The following is a 22,398-nucleotide window of genomic DNA, read 5'->3' on the forward strand; positions in this document are numbered from 1 at the left end:
ACAGACTTATTTGAAGTCCTGAACCAAAATCTGAACCCGATAGCTATGAAGTCAACCTACTGTCAAACTTGGACATTTCTAAACCTTGAAATTGCCAACTTTAGGCAAAACAAGCCAAATCAACCTAGGAACCCCCGAATCCAATTTCGAGCATACGTCTAAGTCCAAAATCATCATATGAACCTATTAGAACCATCAAAATACCGTTCCGAGAGCGTTTTCACAAAAGTCAAACCCTTTTAACTTAAGTTTCTAAACTAGGAACCAATTGTTCCAAATTATTGCAAAACCTCCCCGAAACGAAACCAATCATCCACTCAAGTCATAAAACTTCAAAAGGGGAAACAGGACTCAAATACATAAAATAACCGGTCGGGTCATTACACATAGGGAAGGCAGATGCGTGATGGAGGAATGACACAGCAAGGACGGAGAACAGAGAAGAAAAGAGCTTTTATTTTGAAGGTTAATTTTGGAATTATAAAAATTATTAAGGGATAGGAAAATAAAATATTTAATCGAATATGAAGCTTGTTTTGGCTTAAAAGAACTCTTTTGAACTTGCCGAACACCAAAACAAGCTAAAAGGGGACTTAGAGCCCGTTTGAATGAACTTGTTTTAAGTGATTTTTAAGCCAAAATAGCTTTTAAGTCATAAGTTAGGAATTCTAACTTTTGACTTTTGGTTTGTTTTTGTCATTTTAGCTTAAAAACAAGTGCTTAAAAATATTTTTTTATTTTATCCAAACGCTACAAAATGGCTTAAAGGCTATTGTGGCTTAAAAGTACCCAATACAAACGGGGCTTATACGTCCATTTGCTGTGCCGTTATTATCCGGAACTTGTGGAGGAGACCAACTACACGCCAAAAAGCTTTTCCACAATAATTTCCCAACAAATTCACTGACCAAAATATCAAAGTCATCACTTACTGATTTGTCAAATTTTTTCTCTCCTCATTTTAGTCCCCACAAAAAGCATTATCCCAGATCAGTCTTCCCCTTTGCAGTCAAGTCAGCAATGGCGCAGCCGGTGATTTTCTGCCGTGAAATATCCGCGTCGCCGGCGAACTGCACATCCTATTCACCATTCCATCAAGTGGATGGTCAAAGCAGTGTACCCTTCGCAGCTTCTTGTTTAAGGGTACCCAAAAATTGTTCACTAGTAGCTGCCAGATGCTCCTTGAAACCATCTATGATGCCTTCAGCATTGGTCACTTCTAGGCCCCAACAAGTGTCCACAGATCCTGTTAATGTTGTTTGTGACGGAAAAATTGGTGTTTTGTTGCTTAATCTTGGTGGCCCTGAGTCTCTTGAAGATGTGCAGCCATTTTTATTCAATCTTTTTGCTGATCCTGTAAGTTATATGTCGGTTTCTTGGACGCTATTGTGTTTCACTCTTTTGTTTGATGGGTTTTAACTTGGATTGTTTGGTTTGAATAGGATATTATTCGATTGCCAAGGCTGTTTCGGTTTTTGCAAAGGCCGCTTGCGCAATTCATATCTGTTGCTAGAGCACCTAAGAGCAAAGAAGGTTATGCTTCAATTGGTGGTGGCTCTCCTCTTCGACGGATAACTGATGCTCAGGCATGAATTTATATGGTTTGATAATTATTCATGATTGCTGATTAATGAGTAAGTTTCTAAGAACTAAGAATAAGTGAAGAAGAAATGTTGGTCCAACGACGGCTAAAAGAAGAATGAATGGTATTTTACGTGTGGTTATGGTAGTGGATCTCTAGATTTTCTTTGTTAAGTGAGAGCGTTTTACCATAGTGGTGAAATTTTTTGGACCATGCTGAATTCCAGTGATTTATGGTGGAAACACTTGCTAAGGCTATTTTTAGTATGATTTGTACCTCTTATTTTCTACCGAGAGATCTCTTTTACTGTTTGCTGCTGTTTACTGTGGTGGATTTGTATATGAGCATTACAATGTTTTTGTGCATTATTTTCCGTCGCTCCTCTATTCAATTCTGCCTGTTTAATAATATTTTTATTTTTAGGCTGAAGCCTTGAGAAAAGCACTGTGGGAAAGGAATGTGCCTGCAAAGGTGTATGTTGGTATGCGCTACTGGCATCCATTCACGGAGGAAGCCATTGAGCTGGTATTGTTTCTTTGATTTTCTTTTGTAAACTTTTCCTTTTCCTTTTGTAGTTGTTTATGTGTTTTATGGTTTGAAGCAGTTAGTACGAGCCAGGTTCAGACTGGATTACACTACTGCAGAATCATATCACATAATTTGGGCTAGACTGTGATAGTGATCAAATTTACTACAGCTATATCGAAGAAATAATAATTTAATAGCTAACTAATAAGCTGGTATTAGCCAGGCATGCATTCATGATTAAGTATAAAAAGAAATCTAAAACAAAATTTTTGACCGGAGCATATGTAGTACTGAGAAGTGGGAGTGGCACAGAAGTGGAAAGGGATGGTGGAGGGAGTAATATGGCTGGGAGAAGAGGCTTTTATCTTTCGAGAAGGGATTAGACGAGTTAGCCTTATCTCTCTATCTTGCTGTGTAACAGTCCCGAGTTGAAGCTAAGCCGAGTGAGGAAGCTACTTAGACCCATTTGCTTTTGTTAAGATAAAGATAATGTGAATCTAGTTACATATTGATTATTTACAAATTGTGTCTAATCTGGATACTGTATAATTATGATTGTTTTTTTTTTCCGGCATCTGAATGTGTGCATATATTATCTTTATTCAAAAATTAATTAATAGAGAATTTAAAAACAATAATCATAGTTAAATGTTATATCAACAAAATATTAGAGAAACTTATGATTGATATGGTGTTGTAGAAACTATTGTTTGATAAATCACACTCTAATTGTTAGTTGTGGTTAGGGGTGTTCGTGGTTCGGTTTGGATCGGTTTTTCCCTAAAAAGAAATCCAACCAAGTAAGTCGGTTTTTCAAATATTAGAACCAAACCAAACCAATTAAGTCGGTTTTTTCTCGATTCGGTTTATGTCGGGTTTTGTCGGTTTTTCGGTTTTTTCGGTTATTTGTCGGTTTTTTCTTAAATATAAGACATACACTACCAAACACATATTCCGGCGATCACATTTTCAATGTAACACTATCAAATCAATTGCCCTTTGAAAAATCTATTATTTATTAAGATATATTGATGATAATTGAATCAAATAGTGATGAATAATTTAAGGACTCAATTAAAAATATATTTTTTTTAACATGAAATGGATTCTTACACTTAACAAAAGAAAATTACCAATCAAACTATAATGTAAAGGTAAAGAACTGTACTAAAAGTGCAAACGATTAACATTCACCATAAATTTTTTGAAACTTTGTATAAAAATATACATATATATAGGTGTAATAATAAATTTGAAATAGCTACTCTTATAGTCGGTTTGGTTCGGTTTTTTCGGTTATTTTGTGATTAAAACCAAAACCAAACCAAATTTGATTGTTTTTTAACATTCAAAACCAAAACCAAACCAAACCAAAAAGTATCGATTTTTTTGGTCAGTTTGGTTTGGTTCGGTTTTTCGGGTTTTTATGAACACCCCTAGTTGTGGTGGCCTTCAACGATGTCAATTTTGAGGTGGTGGCTAGTGGTGGTTGTCATTGGTGCAGGTGACTAGCAGTGGTGTTTTTGCAGCGATCATATCGTAGTTGCTAGTGGTGGTTGGCAGTAGAGGCTGGCAGCTGGTGATGTGGTATAAGTGATTGGTGGGGAAGGCTAGCAGTGGAGGTGGTTTATTGTGGTAGCTAGCGGTGGAGGTGGTTGGCTGTGGTAGTTGGCGGTGGAGGTGGTTGGTCGTGGTGGTAAGGTGGCTGATGGTGGAGGTGGTTGGTCGTGGTAGCTACTAGCTAGCCATGGAGGTTGGGTGGATGGTAGTGGAGGTAGTTGGCGGTGCAGTGGTTAGTGGTAAATGTGATTGGTGGTAATGACACACGATGGTGGTGGTTGTTGTTGGTAGTTGTGCAGTGTAGCTTGGGGATGAAGGTGGCTAGTGATACATGTGGTCCGTGATGGTATTTTTGCAGTGGTGGCTAATCTTAGAAGTGATTGTGGTAGTGGTTGTTCAAAGGCCAGTTGATGATGGAAGTGGTTGGTCGTGGTATCTTGCGATGGAGGTGGTTGTTGTTGGTGGTTGATGGTGGATGTGTTTGGTCATGGTAGTTGGCAGTGAAGGTTGGGTGGATGGTGGTGGAGGTAGTTGGTAGTGCTGTGGCTAGTGGTAGCGTGGTTGGTGGTGATGACCGGCAATTGTGGTGGTTGTTGTGCGATGTAGCTCGGGGGTGAAGGCGCCGATGGTACAAGTAGTTGGCAATAGTGGTTGTGCGTTGGTGGCTGACCATAGAAGTGGTTGGTGGTGGTGGTTGTAATGGATAACTGTAGTTAAAAAACCTTTACATGACTCTATAAGTACGCAAAGTCTTAATGATTTTAAAACTATGTACAACAGTATAAGATCGGAATGATTTAGCTTTATTAAGAGCAATTACGTGGTTGTAGAAGGGAAGAAATGGATTGAGATTTGAATGATTAGATTTAGACCTCCATTAAGTAGAAACAAACAGGGCCTTTTAGTCCCTATCTAATTAGACTACGAAAAAGGAATCAACCTAAGGACAATTTATTTCTTTTTATCCTGTTTGTTGTTGCAAAGTAAACAACTTTTGAGAATTGTAGGTTAACTTCATGCACGTTAATCTATGTCTCGTGGAAAATGCTAATTTTGTTTGGACTTTAATAGGTGGAGAGTAATATGTAGGAGTTAGTAAAGTGTTGCAAAATAATAAAATCACCCTTTCCAAGATCTTTTACATGTCTTTACTCCCGAGTATGTCAATTGCTTCAAAACAAAAGAAGTTAAAGAGATGACAGGTGCAAAATGACTATGGGTTTTCTTAATCGATTGGAATCATGATAGAGTAAATGACTTCTCACGATACACATATTTTCATGGTTGAGAATGAAAATTATAAGTTTTTGAAAGTGGGCGAAAGTTTGTTTTAACGGAGAAGGGCCTAAAATGCTCCTGAACTATGAGATTTGGTATAATATTACACTCCGTCCACTTATCGGGCTAAAAATGCCCCCGTCGTGAACCTTTCGGCTCAAGTTTGCCCTTATTTTTAACGGTCCACTTATAGTCGGGGGTATTTTTAGCGCGATAGGTAGATGGAGGGCAATAGTATACCAAATTTTATAGTCCAGGGGCGTTTTAGGCCCTTCTCCGTATTTTGTAAAATTTACAAAATTTCAACTAAATATACATGAAATAAATCAATATTTATTTAACTATAGTTGCAAAAAATTCAATTAACATCGTAATAAAATGATTAAAAAAATACACTTAAGAGAACTAATTAGGAGGAGAAGTGAGACAATACTTTTATATGCTTATCCTCCATAAAAGTTTTTCCTCTTTGGTTCTAGTGGGTTGTTAATCCCTTGTACTGATGAGTTTACTTGCATTTGTCCATGTTATTTACGTTACTCCATGTCTATCACCACATGCAAATTAAAGAAAATGAAGAGATCAATGGGAGGAAATTAATATGAACAAAAAAATTTAATAAATTCCAAAAATATTTTAAATCATTGATGAAAGAAGAAAGAGCTTAACGCTGCTGACCAACTATGCTTTATAAAAAGGACTAAACGGTCGTTGCAAATATAATTCGTTGTAAGAGTTTGAAGTCGAATTCCGCAGAGAACAAGGTTTAGCTAAGAAGACAGGTTCGAACAATCTTTTGATTCATAAAGATTAAGATTTTTATTTCTAACTAATTAACTAACAAATATTAAAGCAGTAAAATTATCAACTAAAGATACTAAAGGTCGGAGACAAGATTGGAAAATCCTAGAGTTATAATTTCCCCAATTATTGGAATCCTTCCCGCTGTGTTCCTATAATTTTACCTAAGTATTCTCTACTGATCGTGAGCACTCGACTTATCGTAATTCTCTCTCGAAAAACTACAATAATGTACTAGTCATATTCTTTTTAATTACGCTAGCTTGCACTCACTATGATCACGTCAAAGATTCGTTATCTCTAATACCGCTTTTGAATCCTCCGTATTGTTCTCTCATATACCTTGGAAGTAACGTTGTTCAACAACTTAAATATACATACTTTCTCAAGCAATACACACTAAATAGGCCGTTAATTCAGAGCTCTTCAATTAACTAAAATAAGCACGTAGTTGAATACGTAGATAAATTCAAAGGCAAAATTATATTAACATGTAACGAGAATTCATCTTTCAATAGGTTCAATGAAACTCTACATAGAAATTAGCTATTCATAGTCATGCTAACAATATTAATAATTGAAAGCATTAATCTATAAATGAGAAAGAATTGGAGGAAGAATTAGTGTGATCCGTTGCTTGCATATGTTCCAGCGGTCTTTTCTCTCTTCAATAATGTCTCACCCACTCAACAACCAGCGTAGGGAGTATTTATACGTTAGGGTCGAAGTGTCCCAGCCCAAAACTAACAAGGAGACCAACTTTTCCCGGACAAAGGGGTATTGTTGTGAGACGCTATAGGAGGCGGCGCACTTTCTGCGCCAGACTGTGCCTCGCGGCATCCGAGGCGCCAAGTTCTCGCCTTGCTCCATGTAAGGCACTGAACTTTCCTCGGCTAGCGCCGTGTAAGGTGCCAATTTCACTAGGCCTTGCGACGTGTAAGGCACCAGCTCCATATCTTGCTCTACTTCATTGTTTTGGTGCCACTTCGCGCAGTCTTCTCTATATTTCATGTCCAAATATTCCTACACATAAAATAAACTCAACTAAGCTCAAATGTTACATGCATCATCAAGATTACATACAAAACGTAATCATTTAATGTAAATAATGGTATAAGGTATAGCATTTTAGCCACACATCAGCTACATAATCATTTTAAGCATTTAACCGGAGGAGTAATCTAACGTGGGGGAGGTAAAGAGTTTCTACCTTCCTTTGATTTACATGGAATATGTAAAGGATGGAAACAAAAAAGTATCAAAACATTAAATATTTATAGACTTTGTAGAATGAACAAATAAAAAAAAGCCAAAAAAAGATTTTAAAAAAAGAGTAAATTTCTTGGCCAAAGAGAGGTGCACAGTCACTTTTTTTATATCAAAATCTACACTTCACAAAAATTCTACAAAAGCTTAGAAACAAATTAGCATCAGTGGATCATTCACATTTTAAGGGTTTTGCTTGGGAAGATAATATTTGCAGGACTTGAGCTCAACAATATGATTTTGATTCATGCAAGATAATTTGTTAATAGAATTATCTAGTAACGAGAATTTTAAATTACATGATGGAATATAACGTCATGAGTTTTTCACCAAGCTTAGTGGAGAAGCTGTGGGAGCCTTGTGGCTAAGCCTCTAAGATTTTGTTGAATACAAGAATTCCAAGCAGTGTGACATTAATACCTTAATGTTAAAATACCTATTAATAAACATTAATTATGGGGAAGGGGAAGCAATAATTGAGATTGGTTTTCTGCTAGAAGAATTACGTATTACTGCCAAGAAAAAAAAACTCTCAATGCAATTCCATATTTACCAACTAAAAGCTCATGAAGATTTACAGTCGGTAATGTTTTCCTCTAATTCTTCTACAACGATTTCACATGAATATTGGATATTGTTGCATTATACAAGAGAGGCCCACAAAATATAAAGAAGACAAATTTCAAGCAAATGCCAAATAATGTGGTCATATATAAAACGAAGAAGGGCCTAAAATGCCCCTGACTATGGAATTTGGTACAGTATTACCCTCCATCTATCTATCGGGCTAAAGATACCCCTGAGTATAAGGAGACCGTTAGAAATAAAGGCAAACTTGAGCCGAAAGGTTAACGTCGGGAGCATTTTTAGCCCGATAGGTGGACGAAAGGTAATATTGTACCAAATCCCAAAGTTTCGGGGCATTTTAGGCCTTCTCTGCTGTTTAAAGGATATGTTTCCTTGCTTATTAATTGATAGTGATGAAGGAGGAGGCACCAGTGAGGATTTACGTAGCAAGAATACATGCAAAACATCTTTGGACATATCTTTTGGAAACCTACCTAGGATTGGGAGTGGGAAGAATTGGAGCATCTTCTTCACATCATTTATAGCCGTGTGATCTCCGGGGGAGACAAGCTTCTCAGTGAGATCATAATATATGTACCAGTTGACAGTTTAGCAGCAGAACTTATTCAAAAGGGTATTTGGATGACTGGACTCCAAAACCATAGTTTCATTTGCATAGAGTGCAGCATTGGGATGCCATCCTCATAGCACATAATTTGAGAAACCGGGGACGTGTAATGTTAAGCTGGGGTTGCATGTGAAAGAAGGGCGGGGAAGAGACTAATACTCTGATCCTTTATTGTGAGTTTGCAACTGAATTATGGCACTTTGTCTATTGTCTGGTTAACAGCTTGCCCACAGTGGCTGAGAGCTGGAAACCTAGCAACGTGAAGGTTGAACAATGTTGGGTAGACAGAGAAAGATGTTGGGGAGCTAGCAGCCATGTGTTTAATATTTGATGATTGGGAGAGGGAATATCATAATCTCGAAGAAGCTACAAAACCAATGTCAAGATCAGGAGCTCTCTTTTATTTAGTTATATATTTGATTTAACTAAATATTCTATTTTGTATAGTTAGTTTATTAGATTTTCTTGATATTCATTGTAAAAAAACACTGCAACTTTTGGCACTATCTTGGTGGTCATCAATGAGATGGTTTCTTATTTATTAAAAATTGAAAAATAAAAGTAAAACTATGATTGACATATAACTGGCTCTATGATTGGAAAATGTTGTCTCAATACTTAAGTATGATCTTTGAAACATTAAACCAGTAGGTTGTCAAGTCACGTCCCAGGAATTCCCTTTAGTGATTGTCTGCTACTGGAAGACTTTGTAGATGAATATAGGTTGCTGGCTCACACAGACAAAAGGTGACAATGAGGTTGCAGGTCCTTGAAATATTGAGTTATAAGGCAGATCAAATCAAGTTAAATGCATCCAATAAAGCATTTTAACAGATACTATATACTGGGACCTTGGGAAAATCTCTTGAAATGAGAGAAACAGAAAAGAAAACTTGCCTGTAGTTCATAAGTTTATGTTGGCAGGTCGCAGACAGAAACTAGAGTACTTTACTAGTTTAAGTGTCAGACAAATGAACTGTAGATTATCTAGAAGCAAAACTGAAATTCCTTTGAAGATTATGCAACAGGAGAAATCTTTTACAATATCTTCTCTGTATACACTAGTTTTTGATCCATCTTTCTTGTCCTCATAATAGGTAATTTGTTCTCAGAGCCCTAATCCGTGATTTCATCTGTTCGTTTTTGAAGCAATGGTCTTTATTGCTTCATCATCAAGCTTCATGATGTTTGTGAAGCACTTTCCCTGATTAATTATGGTTATACATTTGTTTTTGACTCTCATTAATAGAAACTATGTAATGGCCAAGCATAGGGCATCCTTACTTTGTCAATTTTGCCCAAGATTTATCCATCTTGGGTTTGTAGGTAGAGTCAAAGGCTGTTCTCGGGGGATAAGGGGAAGTTAATACTTTTAGCTGAACAAAATCATTGTGCTAATAAAACCTTACCGGAAGAAAGCTCCTATTTTCCTCTGCTAATTTGATCATTGGCTGGTGTGGTCCATGGGACTGGAAAGGCAAATTAGGGAAGTCAAATTTTTTCTAGAATTAGTGCAAAATATCCTCAGAAGCATTCAACTGAATTGCTTCTCATATGTCTTTCTCTCTCGTAGATTGTGACTAGTGGGGTTAAGTCCATCTTCAACAACCTCGTCGCAGTAATTGACTCGATGGAGAATATTCTGCTATCTTTTCTTTACCCTAATGAAAAGAATTAATAACTAAAGCACGTAGAAGGATGATATGAATGTTGAGGGTCTTAAATCTTGCTGATTTGCTATGGCAGAAGAACTATATAGGAATTGAAGGCAGTGGTTTCAGGTGTAAAAGGAAAGTAAGGCAGTTGTTTCTGAAATATCAGTACTGAGACTGGTTTAAGAAGTTGTCCATGAATAAAATCAATGTGGATTATGGCTGTGCAACGGGACGGGACGGGACGACATTTAAGCGGGATGATGGCGGGACGGGACGAAACGGGACGGGACAAACGGGACGAAACGTTCTGTCCCATCCCGTCCCGCTAACAAATGGGATGGGACGGGACGGAACAGGACGGGTTCGTGGGCCTTAAGTGTATTTTTTTTTAAAAAAACGTCTAGTTTTTTGTAAATTACTATGTTTTTAAAGTTTGCAACGGCTAGATTTTTGACTTATTTAATAAACTTAAATGTTACTATGTTAAAATGAAAATTAGAAAACTAAGCAAAGAACTATAAAATATTAAAACAAAAGACTTGTAATGAAATATTCTAGTAATTATAAATTTATAATAGAGTTATAATTTATTTAATATAATTTCAAAGTGTTAACTATTAAGTAACTAAGACAATTCATAAATAAAATTCAACGCTTGGAGCCTTTTATTTTATTAATAGAACTTTCAAATCTCAAATACAAATATAATTCTTTTGAAGAGCACCTAATCTACGCAGCCACCTTGTAGGAAGGGTTCTGTTTGAACTAGGCCTCTTAGTAGCCAATTACAAACTATCATACTAATATTTGTAAGCTCCTATATAGCTTTTTTGTAACTTATCAATAATATCTCTCGGACATTCTGCTGGAATTGGCAATGTTGATTGATGTTCCATGAGCTCCATGCCGTCATCGCTCCCAGTGGTTAGTATCTCATTGTATTCTTCTTCTTCCCTAGTGGTTAATTTTTCAAAACCAAGATTTCTTCTTTCTGAATTAATCCAATCTCTGAATAATACGGAAATCTCTAGACTGTCCTCTGCTAATGAATGTCTATGATCTCCAATTTGAAATCTTGCCGCGCTAAAAGCACTCTCCGATGCTACTGATGATGCTTGAATATCCAGGATATCTCGGGCCATAATTGAAAGTGTTGGAAAAGCCTTGCCACGCTCCCTCCACCATGACAAAAGTTGTTCCTTGCCTTCTTCGTCTTTAATATTTTCCAATCCTTGATTAAGATAAGAATCAAGTTCATCATCAATAGAGGAATCAAAACCTGTTATATCATCCATATCTTCCCATAAAACTTCTGCTCTAGACTTAGAAGTAGAAGGAGCAGTTTCACAACCAGTTGTATCCATAGATTTATATTTATCAAACATTGATCTAGCATAAGAATATATGCTAGCTTGGCAGTTTTCGAGAGATGGTTGTTCATTTTCTTGAATTTCTAAATTCTCATAAATTTTACGAACAAGTTCCTCTGCACCTCTTAGTTTTAAAGATGAGTTAAGTAGAGTAGAAATTAAATAAACTTCGGGAATAGGGAAAAAAATACTTTTTAAATTTTAAAATCATTTCTTTAATGGCCGGTGCATAAGTTGGATTTGTTTTATACTTACCAAATACAACAGAAATTCCACAAATATACCGTAATATTTGTGTAACAGTAGGATAATATATACCAGAAAATTGTTTTGTAGCATAATAAGATTTTTCTAAAAATTTAGTAAGATCTCTGATCTCATCCCAATCAGAATCAACAATTTAATCAACATGGTGAGCATTATGCATATTAAATACCTTTTGGATAGGCACCCGATAATCATAAGCAACTTTAAGCATTTCATAAGTAGAATTCCACCTAGTACAAACATCTTTTGGAACTTTTCTAAATGGAAGGTTAGCACTAGCACATTGTTGAGCAAATTCACGAATTCTACTTTGTTTATGAGCACGAAAAATATAGCCACAAGCATGTTGTATTTTACTACAAGCATCAGAAAATAAATTAAGACCATCTTTTACAACCACCATTTTTGCTAAGTTCTCACGATCTCTATCTTTGTTATATTTGCATAAAACATGACCAGAAGTAGGGTCAAGTTGTTGTTGAATTTGATTAGAACCAGATCCACTAGGAGTGTCAGTACTGATTGTACGATCTATAATTTTTCCGGCTTCTATGTTAGCTTGTATCCGTAAAGATTTATGATCCCTTATTAAGTGTCTACTTAAACCCCCCCTCCCACCACTTGTTGTGTGTGCAAATACTTGCTTACATTTTTTACATATAGCACGATGATTGACTTTATCATGTTTAAAAAATTTCCATACAAGTGATGTTTTGGGACGTTCAGCCTTAGGCTTACCCCTTACAGGGGTACAGGGGGTAAAGCTCCAGATTGAGATTGACTCTGAGTTGGAGCTTGTGTTGCGGGACTAGTGGGTGTTTCATCTAATTCTTCTTCCTCATTTTCTTCATCCTCATTTTCTTCATCCTCAAAAAAATATCATTGCCAAATTGTCTTTGTAAAGTTTCATGATCTAATTGTTCTCCGACATGAACATCATAAAATGTGGGGGGTTGGGAAAATGAAGTTTCATCAACATGAAACATGAGTCATTTCATCAATATGCTTTCTAATTCTAGGTCTAGGAGAAGGGTTAGGATTAGGATTACTACTACTTTCACCTTTACTATTTTTTTACTGCTTTTATTAAAAATACCAAATACATTTTTAGGTGCCATAATTTAAATACGAAATTAAATTAAAAAAGCTAACACAATTATTAAACACACAAATGAAATACGAAAATATAACATGTAAAGTAAACACAAAAATTAAGCACTAAAATGATACGCAAAAATTATATATTAAAATTAGGAGATGGAACAAGTACACCGTGATTAAATATTGAAACTTGAAGAAATTGCCCAAAATATTGCTCCAAATACTTGACGAATTAATTTGAAGCTTGAAAGTTGCTCCAAAAAATTTGCCCAAATACTTGAAAGTTGAAACTTGAAAGTTATCACTTGATACTTGATAGTTGATAGTTGATACTTGATAGTAACAAATTTGAGAGAATAATATAAAATATAGATAGAATATTAGAATGTAAGAGATTTGAGAGAGAAGATTGATTTTTGTGGGAAAAAATGAAGAAGAATGGGGGGTATTTATAGTAGAAAATAGGGCCAAAGTGTAATTTAATAAACTTAGGGGTTATATTAAAAGTTGGGGGGGGGGTAGGGGGTGTTTCGGGGGGGGGATAGGGGCTGTTTGGACCTTTGGCAACGACTATTTTTGCAATTTAAGCCGTTGCCCAACGGCTAGTTTTAAAAAAAAAAAAAAAATCTGGCAGGACGGGATGGGACGCGGGATGCGGGACAGGACGGGACGAAACGGGACGGGACAAACGGGACGAAATGGCCGTCCCGTGTCCCATTTAACATTGGCCCATCCCATTTAACTTGAAGCGGAACAGGACGGGACTGGACGCGGGACGGGACGGGATGGCCCGTCCCGTTGGACAGCCATAATTGTGGATTAATGATATCTTTGTCTTACGAAGTCCTATATCGATCCTTTATCCAAATTCGAAATTTTTTCCTGATTTCTTCAAGATGTATGGGTACCCCTTTTTAAAATGATGAAGCTTTGTTATAATTTTTCTTTATTTCCAGTTTTTCCTTGAAGCACAATAGAGATACCTAGGATAGAATTGAAGTTGAGCTATTGGTTTTTTATCCTTTTCCCTTTTCTGTTCTTTTTGCAGATTAAAAGGGATGGAATCACAAAGCTTGTTGTGCTCCCTCTTTATCCACAGTTTTCAATATCTACGAGTGGTTCAAGCCTTCGCCTTTTAGAGAGTATATTTCGGTAATAAACATACCTATATTCTCGCTCGGGGAATACATTCCATTTGCAATTGTCATAATAATATATGTAGCAATGAGTATTTTCTTTAGGGAGGATGAGTATCTTGTTAACATGCAACACACAGTAATACCCTCATGGTATCAACGGGAAGGATATATCAAAGCGATGGCAGATTTGATGGAAAAAGAGCTGAAAAGTTTTGAACGTCCTGGGGAGGTAGTATCATCTCTATTTTTCACTGGCTCATGCTATAGTTACCTCGCGAAAAGAGTGTTCATTTTCCTTAAACAGTCCCCATCTTTCCTTATACGCGAGGCAGCAAAGTATTTGTGTATTTGTATTTTTGCTTTGATAACTTAAAAATCGAAAAATTCTTGCAAAGTGTTTTGTTTATAACTACATCTGGCTGCCTTACCAGTTTTGCTTTCTTCTGTAATAAATGTTTACAGATTTTTGCCATGATACTGTGATACTCTTGATTTAGTGTATCATTGTCCCTGAAGTCTTTTGCTTGGAGATCTTCTCTTGAAGCTATATAGAGTTGGTTATGGCAGAAAAAAAGTGTCATGGAAAAATCTCTGTGCGGTTGAAGAGATTAAGGATAAAAAACAAAAAGAAAAATGGTGGCACTCTAGACCAAATATTTCTCTAGATTTGGCGGCATTCTGTTCCTGCTTCCCGACATGTCTTATTTATGAAATAATGTCTGATATCTTATAATAAAATAAAAGCAGGGGCTTCTAAAGTAGTATGATATCCCTCTATGCTTACTTCTTTCCTTCCTTATTAACTAGCTTCATATACACAGGTGATGATATTCTTCAGTGCTCATGGGGTACCACTTGCATATGTAGAGGAAGCAGGTGATCCATATAAGGCTGAAATGGAGGAATGTGTGGACTTAATAATGGAAGAACTTGAGAAGAGAAGGGTACATAACGCATATACTTTGGCCTATCAGGTACGTTTGCAGATCTATTAGCATACTTAAATTTTATGATTAATAATATTAAAACTTACTTGCATAGGCAACATTGTCTATGTTTATGCATTAAATCATTCTTGAAATGAAGACTCTAGTTGATTGCACATTTTGTTTTTGGGCTCATTATTCAATCATGTATAAGAAAGCTCTGAGTTCAGTTGGTGCACAATTAAAGACAGCTATTCCATCCCTCTCCCCCACTACTTGAATGTGGTGTTTTCTATGAGCAAGATTCCCATGTACCAGTTCCCCAACCCTATTTGCTTTTCAAAAAACGGAAGTGATAATGTATCACTGCATTACAAGCACGGTTTGCAAATATTTCTTCATTGCACTCTTCAATATTGAAAGTTCATAAGACAGCTAAATTATATGGTAAACTCGAGGCTAACATATTAAAGCACTCCAGCTTACTTTGAAAAGGTGGTACGTGCATAACTATTGTTAGGAAGGTGAAAGAGCTTTTTTTCTTTTGTCCACGCTTTTCAACAATAGGTGAGGGGACTAATTGCTATCTAGTGAAGTATTACAATGTACCACATGAACTTACTAGTTGCTGACAAGGTAAAAAGCAAGTTTAATAATCAGAATAATTGCATTACAAATATTGTTAGCTAATATGGAGCGTGAGACACGAGTACTGAACACTTTCATGTTATAAGCATAACACCTCTATGTATGAAAGGTACTGTAGCCTTTCATTGATGTCAGTTTTGTGAACTTGGAGGGGCTCTAATATATGTGGTGTTATCTGTCCCCATTGGAAAAAAAAGATTATTTGGTGCTTCTCTTATTACTTGATTAATACCTTTTAAAGGGTAAGATGGTGCTTGTTTATGATGCTATTGTCAAGTGATACACTATTAGATTAGACAGATAGGTGAGGCTCATATGCTCATTTGCTAGCACATAACATATAGCTTTTATAACATTGTTTCTCCTACTTGCTTGGCGATGGAGTCCGTGGTCAAGTAATGTTCATCCTATCTGCCACTGATAAGTTATCTTCTTGGAGGAACACAAAGAAAATCTTCACTGGTGGCATTTCAAATACATGGCTTCCTGACTGATATGCTTTACTGTGATTCTGTATATCGAGATGCACCTTTTTTCCCCCCACTTAGACTGCCATGATTGAGTTTTGTATATACCGTTTAGTTGGCCATTCCATGAAGTTATTTTGCTCTGATGCAGAGTAGGGTTGGACCTGTTGAATGGCTGAAACCATATACTGATGAGACAATAATTGAGCTTGGGAAGAAAGGGGTTAAGAGTATTCTTGCCGTGCCAATAAGGTAAGCAAAGTTGGCTTTTTAGGCAGTATAATTGATGATGCTTAGTCTCTTGATTTTCATGTTAATTGCTTGTGTTTTCTAATTTTAAATGCTATCACAGTTTTGTAAGTGAGCATATTGAGACATTAGAGGAAATTGATGTTGAATACAAGGAGCTAGCGTTGGAGTCTGGAATACAGAATTGGGCACGTGTTCCTGCCCTAGGTGTTGAACCCACTTTCATCTCAGATTTGGCAGATGCAGTGATTGAAAGTCTTCCATATGTTGGAGCAATGGCAGTCTCAAATCTTGAAGCTCGTCAGGTGCTTTTTAACTCCAAAGCTGTGATTAAGAAATTATTAAGGTTTCTGGTACCGCACGGATTATTTTTTTATTTTTTTATTTTTTTAATTTTATAAAACTCAATTCCTAAACCAAGATGGAATCCAATACTTGAACAAGAACAGGAACAGTGAATGAAATAAAGAACAAGAAGAAATCAAGATAAAGAACCAAAGGAAGAAACACAAGACCCAGAGAACAATGAATAAAGTACACAAGAAACACGAAATCAAATTCCGAGATATTTCAAGATCTAGCAAGAAACATCAAGAAAAGGGATCTTGACCTTAAATTGAGAAATTAATGGCAATGAAGTGTATAAAAACACGACGACTCCAATAAATTACCAATTAAGAACCTAAGATATCAAGAAACAAGAAGGAAACCAGATTACCTCAGGGATAATCACTCACTTGAATGGATAATCTATAGAGTTTTTCAGGAACCATTAGGGTTTCTTAAGTCTCATCAAAGGGAACACCTTTAGTCATTCAAAAACTTCATAATCTGCTCTTCACGTTTTAGAGGCTACTTATAACATAGGACAAGCCTAGGCCCTTCTGAATTTGGCCCACATGCCTAAACTAGTGAAATCAGCCAACAAAATTTAAAATAAACTGCATGTGCCACTTATTAATTAAGTGTAATAAATAAAACTAAGTATAAAAACATCCAAATAAGATAATGTTTGTCTTGCTGATGGTCCAGCATCAACTAGGTATGTTTGTCATGCTGATGATCCAGCATCAACTAGGCTAGCCGTGCAACTTGTAAAGGGGGCTTCTCCGAGCTGTTAAGTGTTGTTTCTTGTCTTCCTCTCTTCTAACTCCACAAGTTGGACATTAAATTTGTTGAATGCTTGTGAAATCCCTCTAAATCCTTCAACTCTTTCCCCATTACTAGGCATTTCTTGATCTTCACTTCAAAGCCTTGGAGCTTCTCTTGATGTTTTCTTGTTTGTGACCTTGTCATTAGTCTTCTAGGAGTTCCAAGGACTGGTCTTTGGTTTCGAGTGTTGATTGGCTTCCTTGGATGCTATCAATTTCTGTTATTGTAGATGGAGCCAGTGGGCTGAAATATGGAAGCCCGATGTGAATTTGACACGACATAGGAGAAGCCGCCCTTTATCAAAAATTATATTATTATATAACTTTTAATAATAAAAGGGGAAAGGTAGATTAGCCCCTGATTTCACCCTTGTTGATTTGAAGCTACTTGCGCCCTATTGTTTATTGGTCCAATTCTTTATCTAAAGTGAAGGAAGGGCTCTTCCAAACATCTGATCATCTATCAACGACATAGACACTAAGCAGTGTAACTTAGTCTGATGGAATGTGAAAAGGTCCATCCCAGTCTCGCAGCAAATCCACAATTTTTTACTCTGCCATACATTTCCCACTTTGCCGTTTCTTTCTACTTGAGCTAAAAGACATGAAGGGAAAAATGATTTCTTATTTTCTGCTGCTCTTACCAGTTATTGTCCTCTTTTGGATAAGCTACATATGTTTTATTCATTAAATATTTTCTGAGAATTTGTACTTCAGTGTAGTTTTTTTTTTTTGGGGGGGGTGGGGGGTAGGAACAATGGTGGTTTCACACTTTATTTCCCCCTTTTTTTTTGTGTGTTAAAGAGTATAACGATGTACCTTTTTGACAGCATTGCTTTTCTATTTTTTGATATGGTGTCCGAATCAGCCTGCATGCACCTTGACTATTTCACCGGGTACTTGCTACTTCCCACCAACTTAGTTACCAGGTAACTTTGTCCACTAATGCTTAGGCAGATCGGAAGAGATCACCTAGTGTTCGTGAGAAATAATATACGGAAAATATTCTATTATTGATATACTCTAACTATAATTCAAGTACCCGTATTTATAACAATACACAATACCTACACTACTATTCCATGTTCCCCTATTTATAACAATACACAATACCTACACTACTCCTATTCCATGTAGGACTATGCTTATTTACATAATAATTACTCCCTCTGTTTCAATTTAGATGATACACTTTTCTTATTAGTCTGTTCCTAAAAGAATGACACATTTTTACACTTGAAAATAATTCAACTTAATGAGAAGCTTTTATAACCACAGAAATGTCACGGACCCACAAAGTTTTTACCCCTTAAGCTTTTAAGACCAGAAGTTTCAAAAGTCTTCTTTTCTTTTCTTAAACTCTGTGCCAAGTCAAACTACCTCATCTAAATTGAAACCGAGGGAGTAACTAACACTCTCCCCTCAAGCCGGTGCATACAAATCATATATACCGAGCTTATTACATATATAACTAATACGAGGACTAGTGAAAGGCTTGGTGAAAATATCTGCAATCTAATCATTCAACTTCATAAACTTTGTAGCAATATCTCCTGAGAGTATCTTTTCTCTGACGAAGTGACAGTCAATCTCAATGTGTTTAGTTCTCTCATGGAACACTGGATTTGATGCAATATGAAGGGCATCTTGATTATCGCACACAAGTTCCATCTGGCTTATTTCACCAAATTTCAACTCCTTGAGCAATTGTTTGATCTAAACTAGCTCACATATTGTCGTAGCCATTGCTCGATATTCTGCTTCTGCGCTAGACCGAGCAATTACATTCTGTTTCTTGCTTTTCCAAGACACCAAATTGCCTCCTACTAAAACACAATATCCGTAGAACATCAGAAGGTGATCCTGCCCAATCAGGATCTGAGTATCCAACAATCTGCTCATGGCCTCGATCCTCAAACAATAACCCTTTTCCTGGAGCCGATTTTATATACCGAAGAATGCGGACGACTACATTCCAATGACTATCACAGGGAGAATCCAAAAACTGACTTACAACACTCACATGAAAGGAAATGCCAGGTCTAGTCAATGTAAGATAATTTAATTTATCAACCAGTAAGCGGCTCACCCTGTCTTGGCAGAAGTTTAGAATTCGGATCCATCGGAGTGTCAACAGGTCTACAATCTGTCATTCTTGTCTCCTCAAGAATGTCTAAGGCTTACTTCCGTTGTGAGATCACAATACTTGAGCTAGACTGAGTGACCTCAATACCCAAAAAATACTTTAATTTGCCCAGATCCTTATTCTGAAAGTGTTGAAAGAGATGTTGCTTCAATTTAATAATACCATCCTGACATTGCCGGTAATAACAATATTGTCAACATAGACTGCCAGATAAATACCGAGACTTGAAGTAGAATGCCGATAAAACACGGAGTGATCAGCTTCACTTCGAGTCATGCCAAACTTCTGAATAACTGTGCTGAACTTACCAAACCAGGCTCGAGGAGACTGATTTAGACCATATCTTCAGTCTGAGCAAAGTATAATTCATTCTCATTTTGAGTTATGGCAGAACTTTTTCTTCTTGCCCAAGGTATCATTGATTTTCCAGCTTTGTCAGGCAGCATCTACACTTCTGAGTCCTTTATTTCATAGATCGTCCCTGATTTGACAATTCTGTTTCTTCAGTCTTGTCAAAGTTCAATTCATTCTCATTTTGAGTTAAAACAACTTCTATTATTCTGCTAGTCTAAAATATGGTCGACTGTGAATTATATTAAGTAATGTGAATTATATGGTCGACTGCTAGTCTCATTTTGAGCTAATATTTATTTACTTGCGATTTATTGGTATTACTTCCCAAATGGCTAGACTTCATTTCTTCTTAGTTGATCGGTACAAAGTGAGGCTCTACTTGTCAAGCACATTGGTTTCATTATGAGATCAGCAACCAGATCTTTTACACTTCTATGTACCAAGTGAAGGATTTGAACATCTTACTCAGCCGTAGGACATTGATCAACTAACACATTCCATTGACTTGTTGGGACAGAGGTGAGTGTTCAGCTGTGTTCAAGGTTCTGTAACACTTCCACCACCTTCCTAGTCAATTTGCATGTTTCCAAGCCTTTCATTGCATAACTGCAGCAAATCCATGGGCACCTGGCTTTTATGCTGTAACTGCAATATGTGATTGAAATAAAGGGAAAACTTTCCTCCCTTGTTTCATTTTTATGTGGATAAGAGTTTGAACTAAAAGTTCAGTGCTTTCAAAGATCAGTGGCTAAACTGAATCTAATTTAAGCTGTTGGTGTTTATTTGCAGTCATTGGTTCCTCTTGGCAGCGTGGAAGAGCTATTGGCAGCATATGATTCACAGCGCAGGGAGCTACCACCTCCTGTAACAGTCTGGGAATGGGGTTGGACAAAAAGTGCAGAAACGTGGAACGGAAGAGCAGCTATGTTGGCAGTTCTTGTGCTGCTGGTGCTAGAAGTAACAACTGGAGAAGGCTTCCTGCACCAGTGGGGTATATTGCCCTTATTCCGCTAGCCACGTAGATCCTACTCTCTCCACTTTCCTCTTTGAAAAGAAAATCTCTTCCCTCCCATTCCTGCTGTCTCTTACACATGCATATACACATACACATACACTTAATGGTGGCTGCCTGTTGAGATGTTGAAAATGACAGAAATTGGGAACAAATTAAGAAAGTTCTAGAATGTTAGTCATTAAGAATGAGCATCCACTCTTCTGTTACCATATTTTTCTTCTTAGTCTTTGCAGCAAAAAAAGCCTTCATTTCATTCTCTTGAGGCCAGTGAGCTGGTTTGTGAGATACACAGTACGTTGGAATGAAGCAGGGTCCTGATAGACAGAAAAGGGCAGGAAAGATCAAGGATTGTTCGACAATAAAGAGAAGGAAAACAAAGAAGAGCATATTCATCTTCCAAGGTTTACCATCCTTTTACAACTTTCAGCATCTACAGACCACCTGTAAATTTTCCTCTTGCACGAAAACTTTCTGTCATATGAATCCCGTATCCATGTTGTAACAATTCTGTGTATCTGAGTGTTGGTATACAATGTTGAAATTAAATCCCTAAGAAGCAAGAGCAATACAGTGGCAGATGTCTACATTTAATATTTCTGCCTAGTATGTGTGAAGCAACTGGAAAATAGCTTGCAATGTTGTGAATTTTGCTATGAACGACTTTGATGCTACATAGTATTGAATCTAAGTAATGTCCATAGTTACGCTGCTTTTTACATGGCTAACTCCAACACATTGGAGGAGTATGTAGGGATGGCAATGGCAATGGGCGCGGGAGGTTGAAAAACTTTTTGTAATAATAGCGGGGGTTGAACACTCTTTGAACCTGTAATTTAAAAAATAGCCAACATTTGCAAGTAGTTGAAAAATTGGCACATTTTAATGCTAAAATAAAACTTGGACAAAGATACCCTTAAACACGTTGTGTTGGAGTGGGAAATTCTTACTAGTGAGACTCTACATGATATGCTGGAGTTCAAAACCCCGCGGATGTGAAAATGCAGATCAATTCTTACTGTGAAGAAGTTCAAATTTTTCTCAAGCTATTCTCTTTTAAATTACGCGGTTCCTCTTTGCCGTTGGATTTTCATCCTTGGTAATTAGGCGTTACTTAGCTACTTCAGTAATGACGATGTGAGCTGATTGGATTTTTTGGTATGTTTTGAAAATTTTATGGTTCTCATTTTAGCTATTGAAGGGGAATCATGTGTTTCAACCCAGGTGTTAGTTTTTCAGTTTCTTGCATAATTGGTATCAGTTCCAAATCATAGTTAGCTTTCTAAATCCCTTTCTCTTTTTCTTTTTCCTGCTGTCCTCAATAGTTGCTATGGTTTCTTTCTCTGTTTACATTTTCACCGACAAAAGCTTTAGTATTAGATTAGTATTATATTTGTTGCTTCATGGAAGTAGTAGCTAGAACAAGCGCACAATAAGCAAAAAGAGGAAGAGCAAATAGAAGAATAGTTTGTTCTTAAGCTTCGAACTCTAGGATTACTATTCTGGAATTTTGAGTTATAAAAGTTGAACTTGTGAAATTCCATAATACTGTCACGACCCAAATTCACATTAAAGGTCGTCATTGCGCCTAGCTCACTCGCTCGCTAGGCAAGCTATATTCAATCAAAAATAATAAAAGTAGATTATTGAGTCTTTAACGGAGTTATGATATGTATATAAACAGAATAAGTTTCAACAACCAA

General features: G+C 36.7%; 1 protein-coding gene across 1 annotated transcript; it reads left to right on the forward strand.

The window, feature by feature from the left end:
- The first annotated feature begins 908 nt into the window (after positions 1 to 908).
- LOC104210835 (ferrochelatase-2, chloroplastic) lies at positions 909 to 21,369 on the forward strand. Its single transcript, XM_070150220.1, is given in 11 exon segments — positions 909 to 1,356; positions 1,443 to 1,586; positions 2,006 to 2,107; positions 13,652 to 13,755; positions 13,845 to 13,971; positions 14,564 to 14,716; positions 15,935 to 16,035; positions 16,136 to 16,337; positions 20,473 to 20,593; positions 20,596 to 20,701; positions 20,923 to 21,369. Coding segments are annotated over 11 exon segments (1,590 nt in total). The 5' UTR covers positions 909 to 1,020; the 3' UTR covers positions 21,017 to 21,369.
- Positions 21,370 to 22,398: the final 1,029 nt, after the last annotated feature.

This window comes from Nicotiana sylvestris, chromosome 6 (genome assembly GCF_000393655.2).
Source record: "Nicotiana sylvestris chromosome 6, ASM39365v2, whole genome shotgun sequence".
Taxonomy (NCBI): domain Eukaryota; kingdom Viridiplantae; phylum Streptophyta; class Magnoliopsida; order Solanales; family Solanaceae; genus Nicotiana; species Nicotiana sylvestris.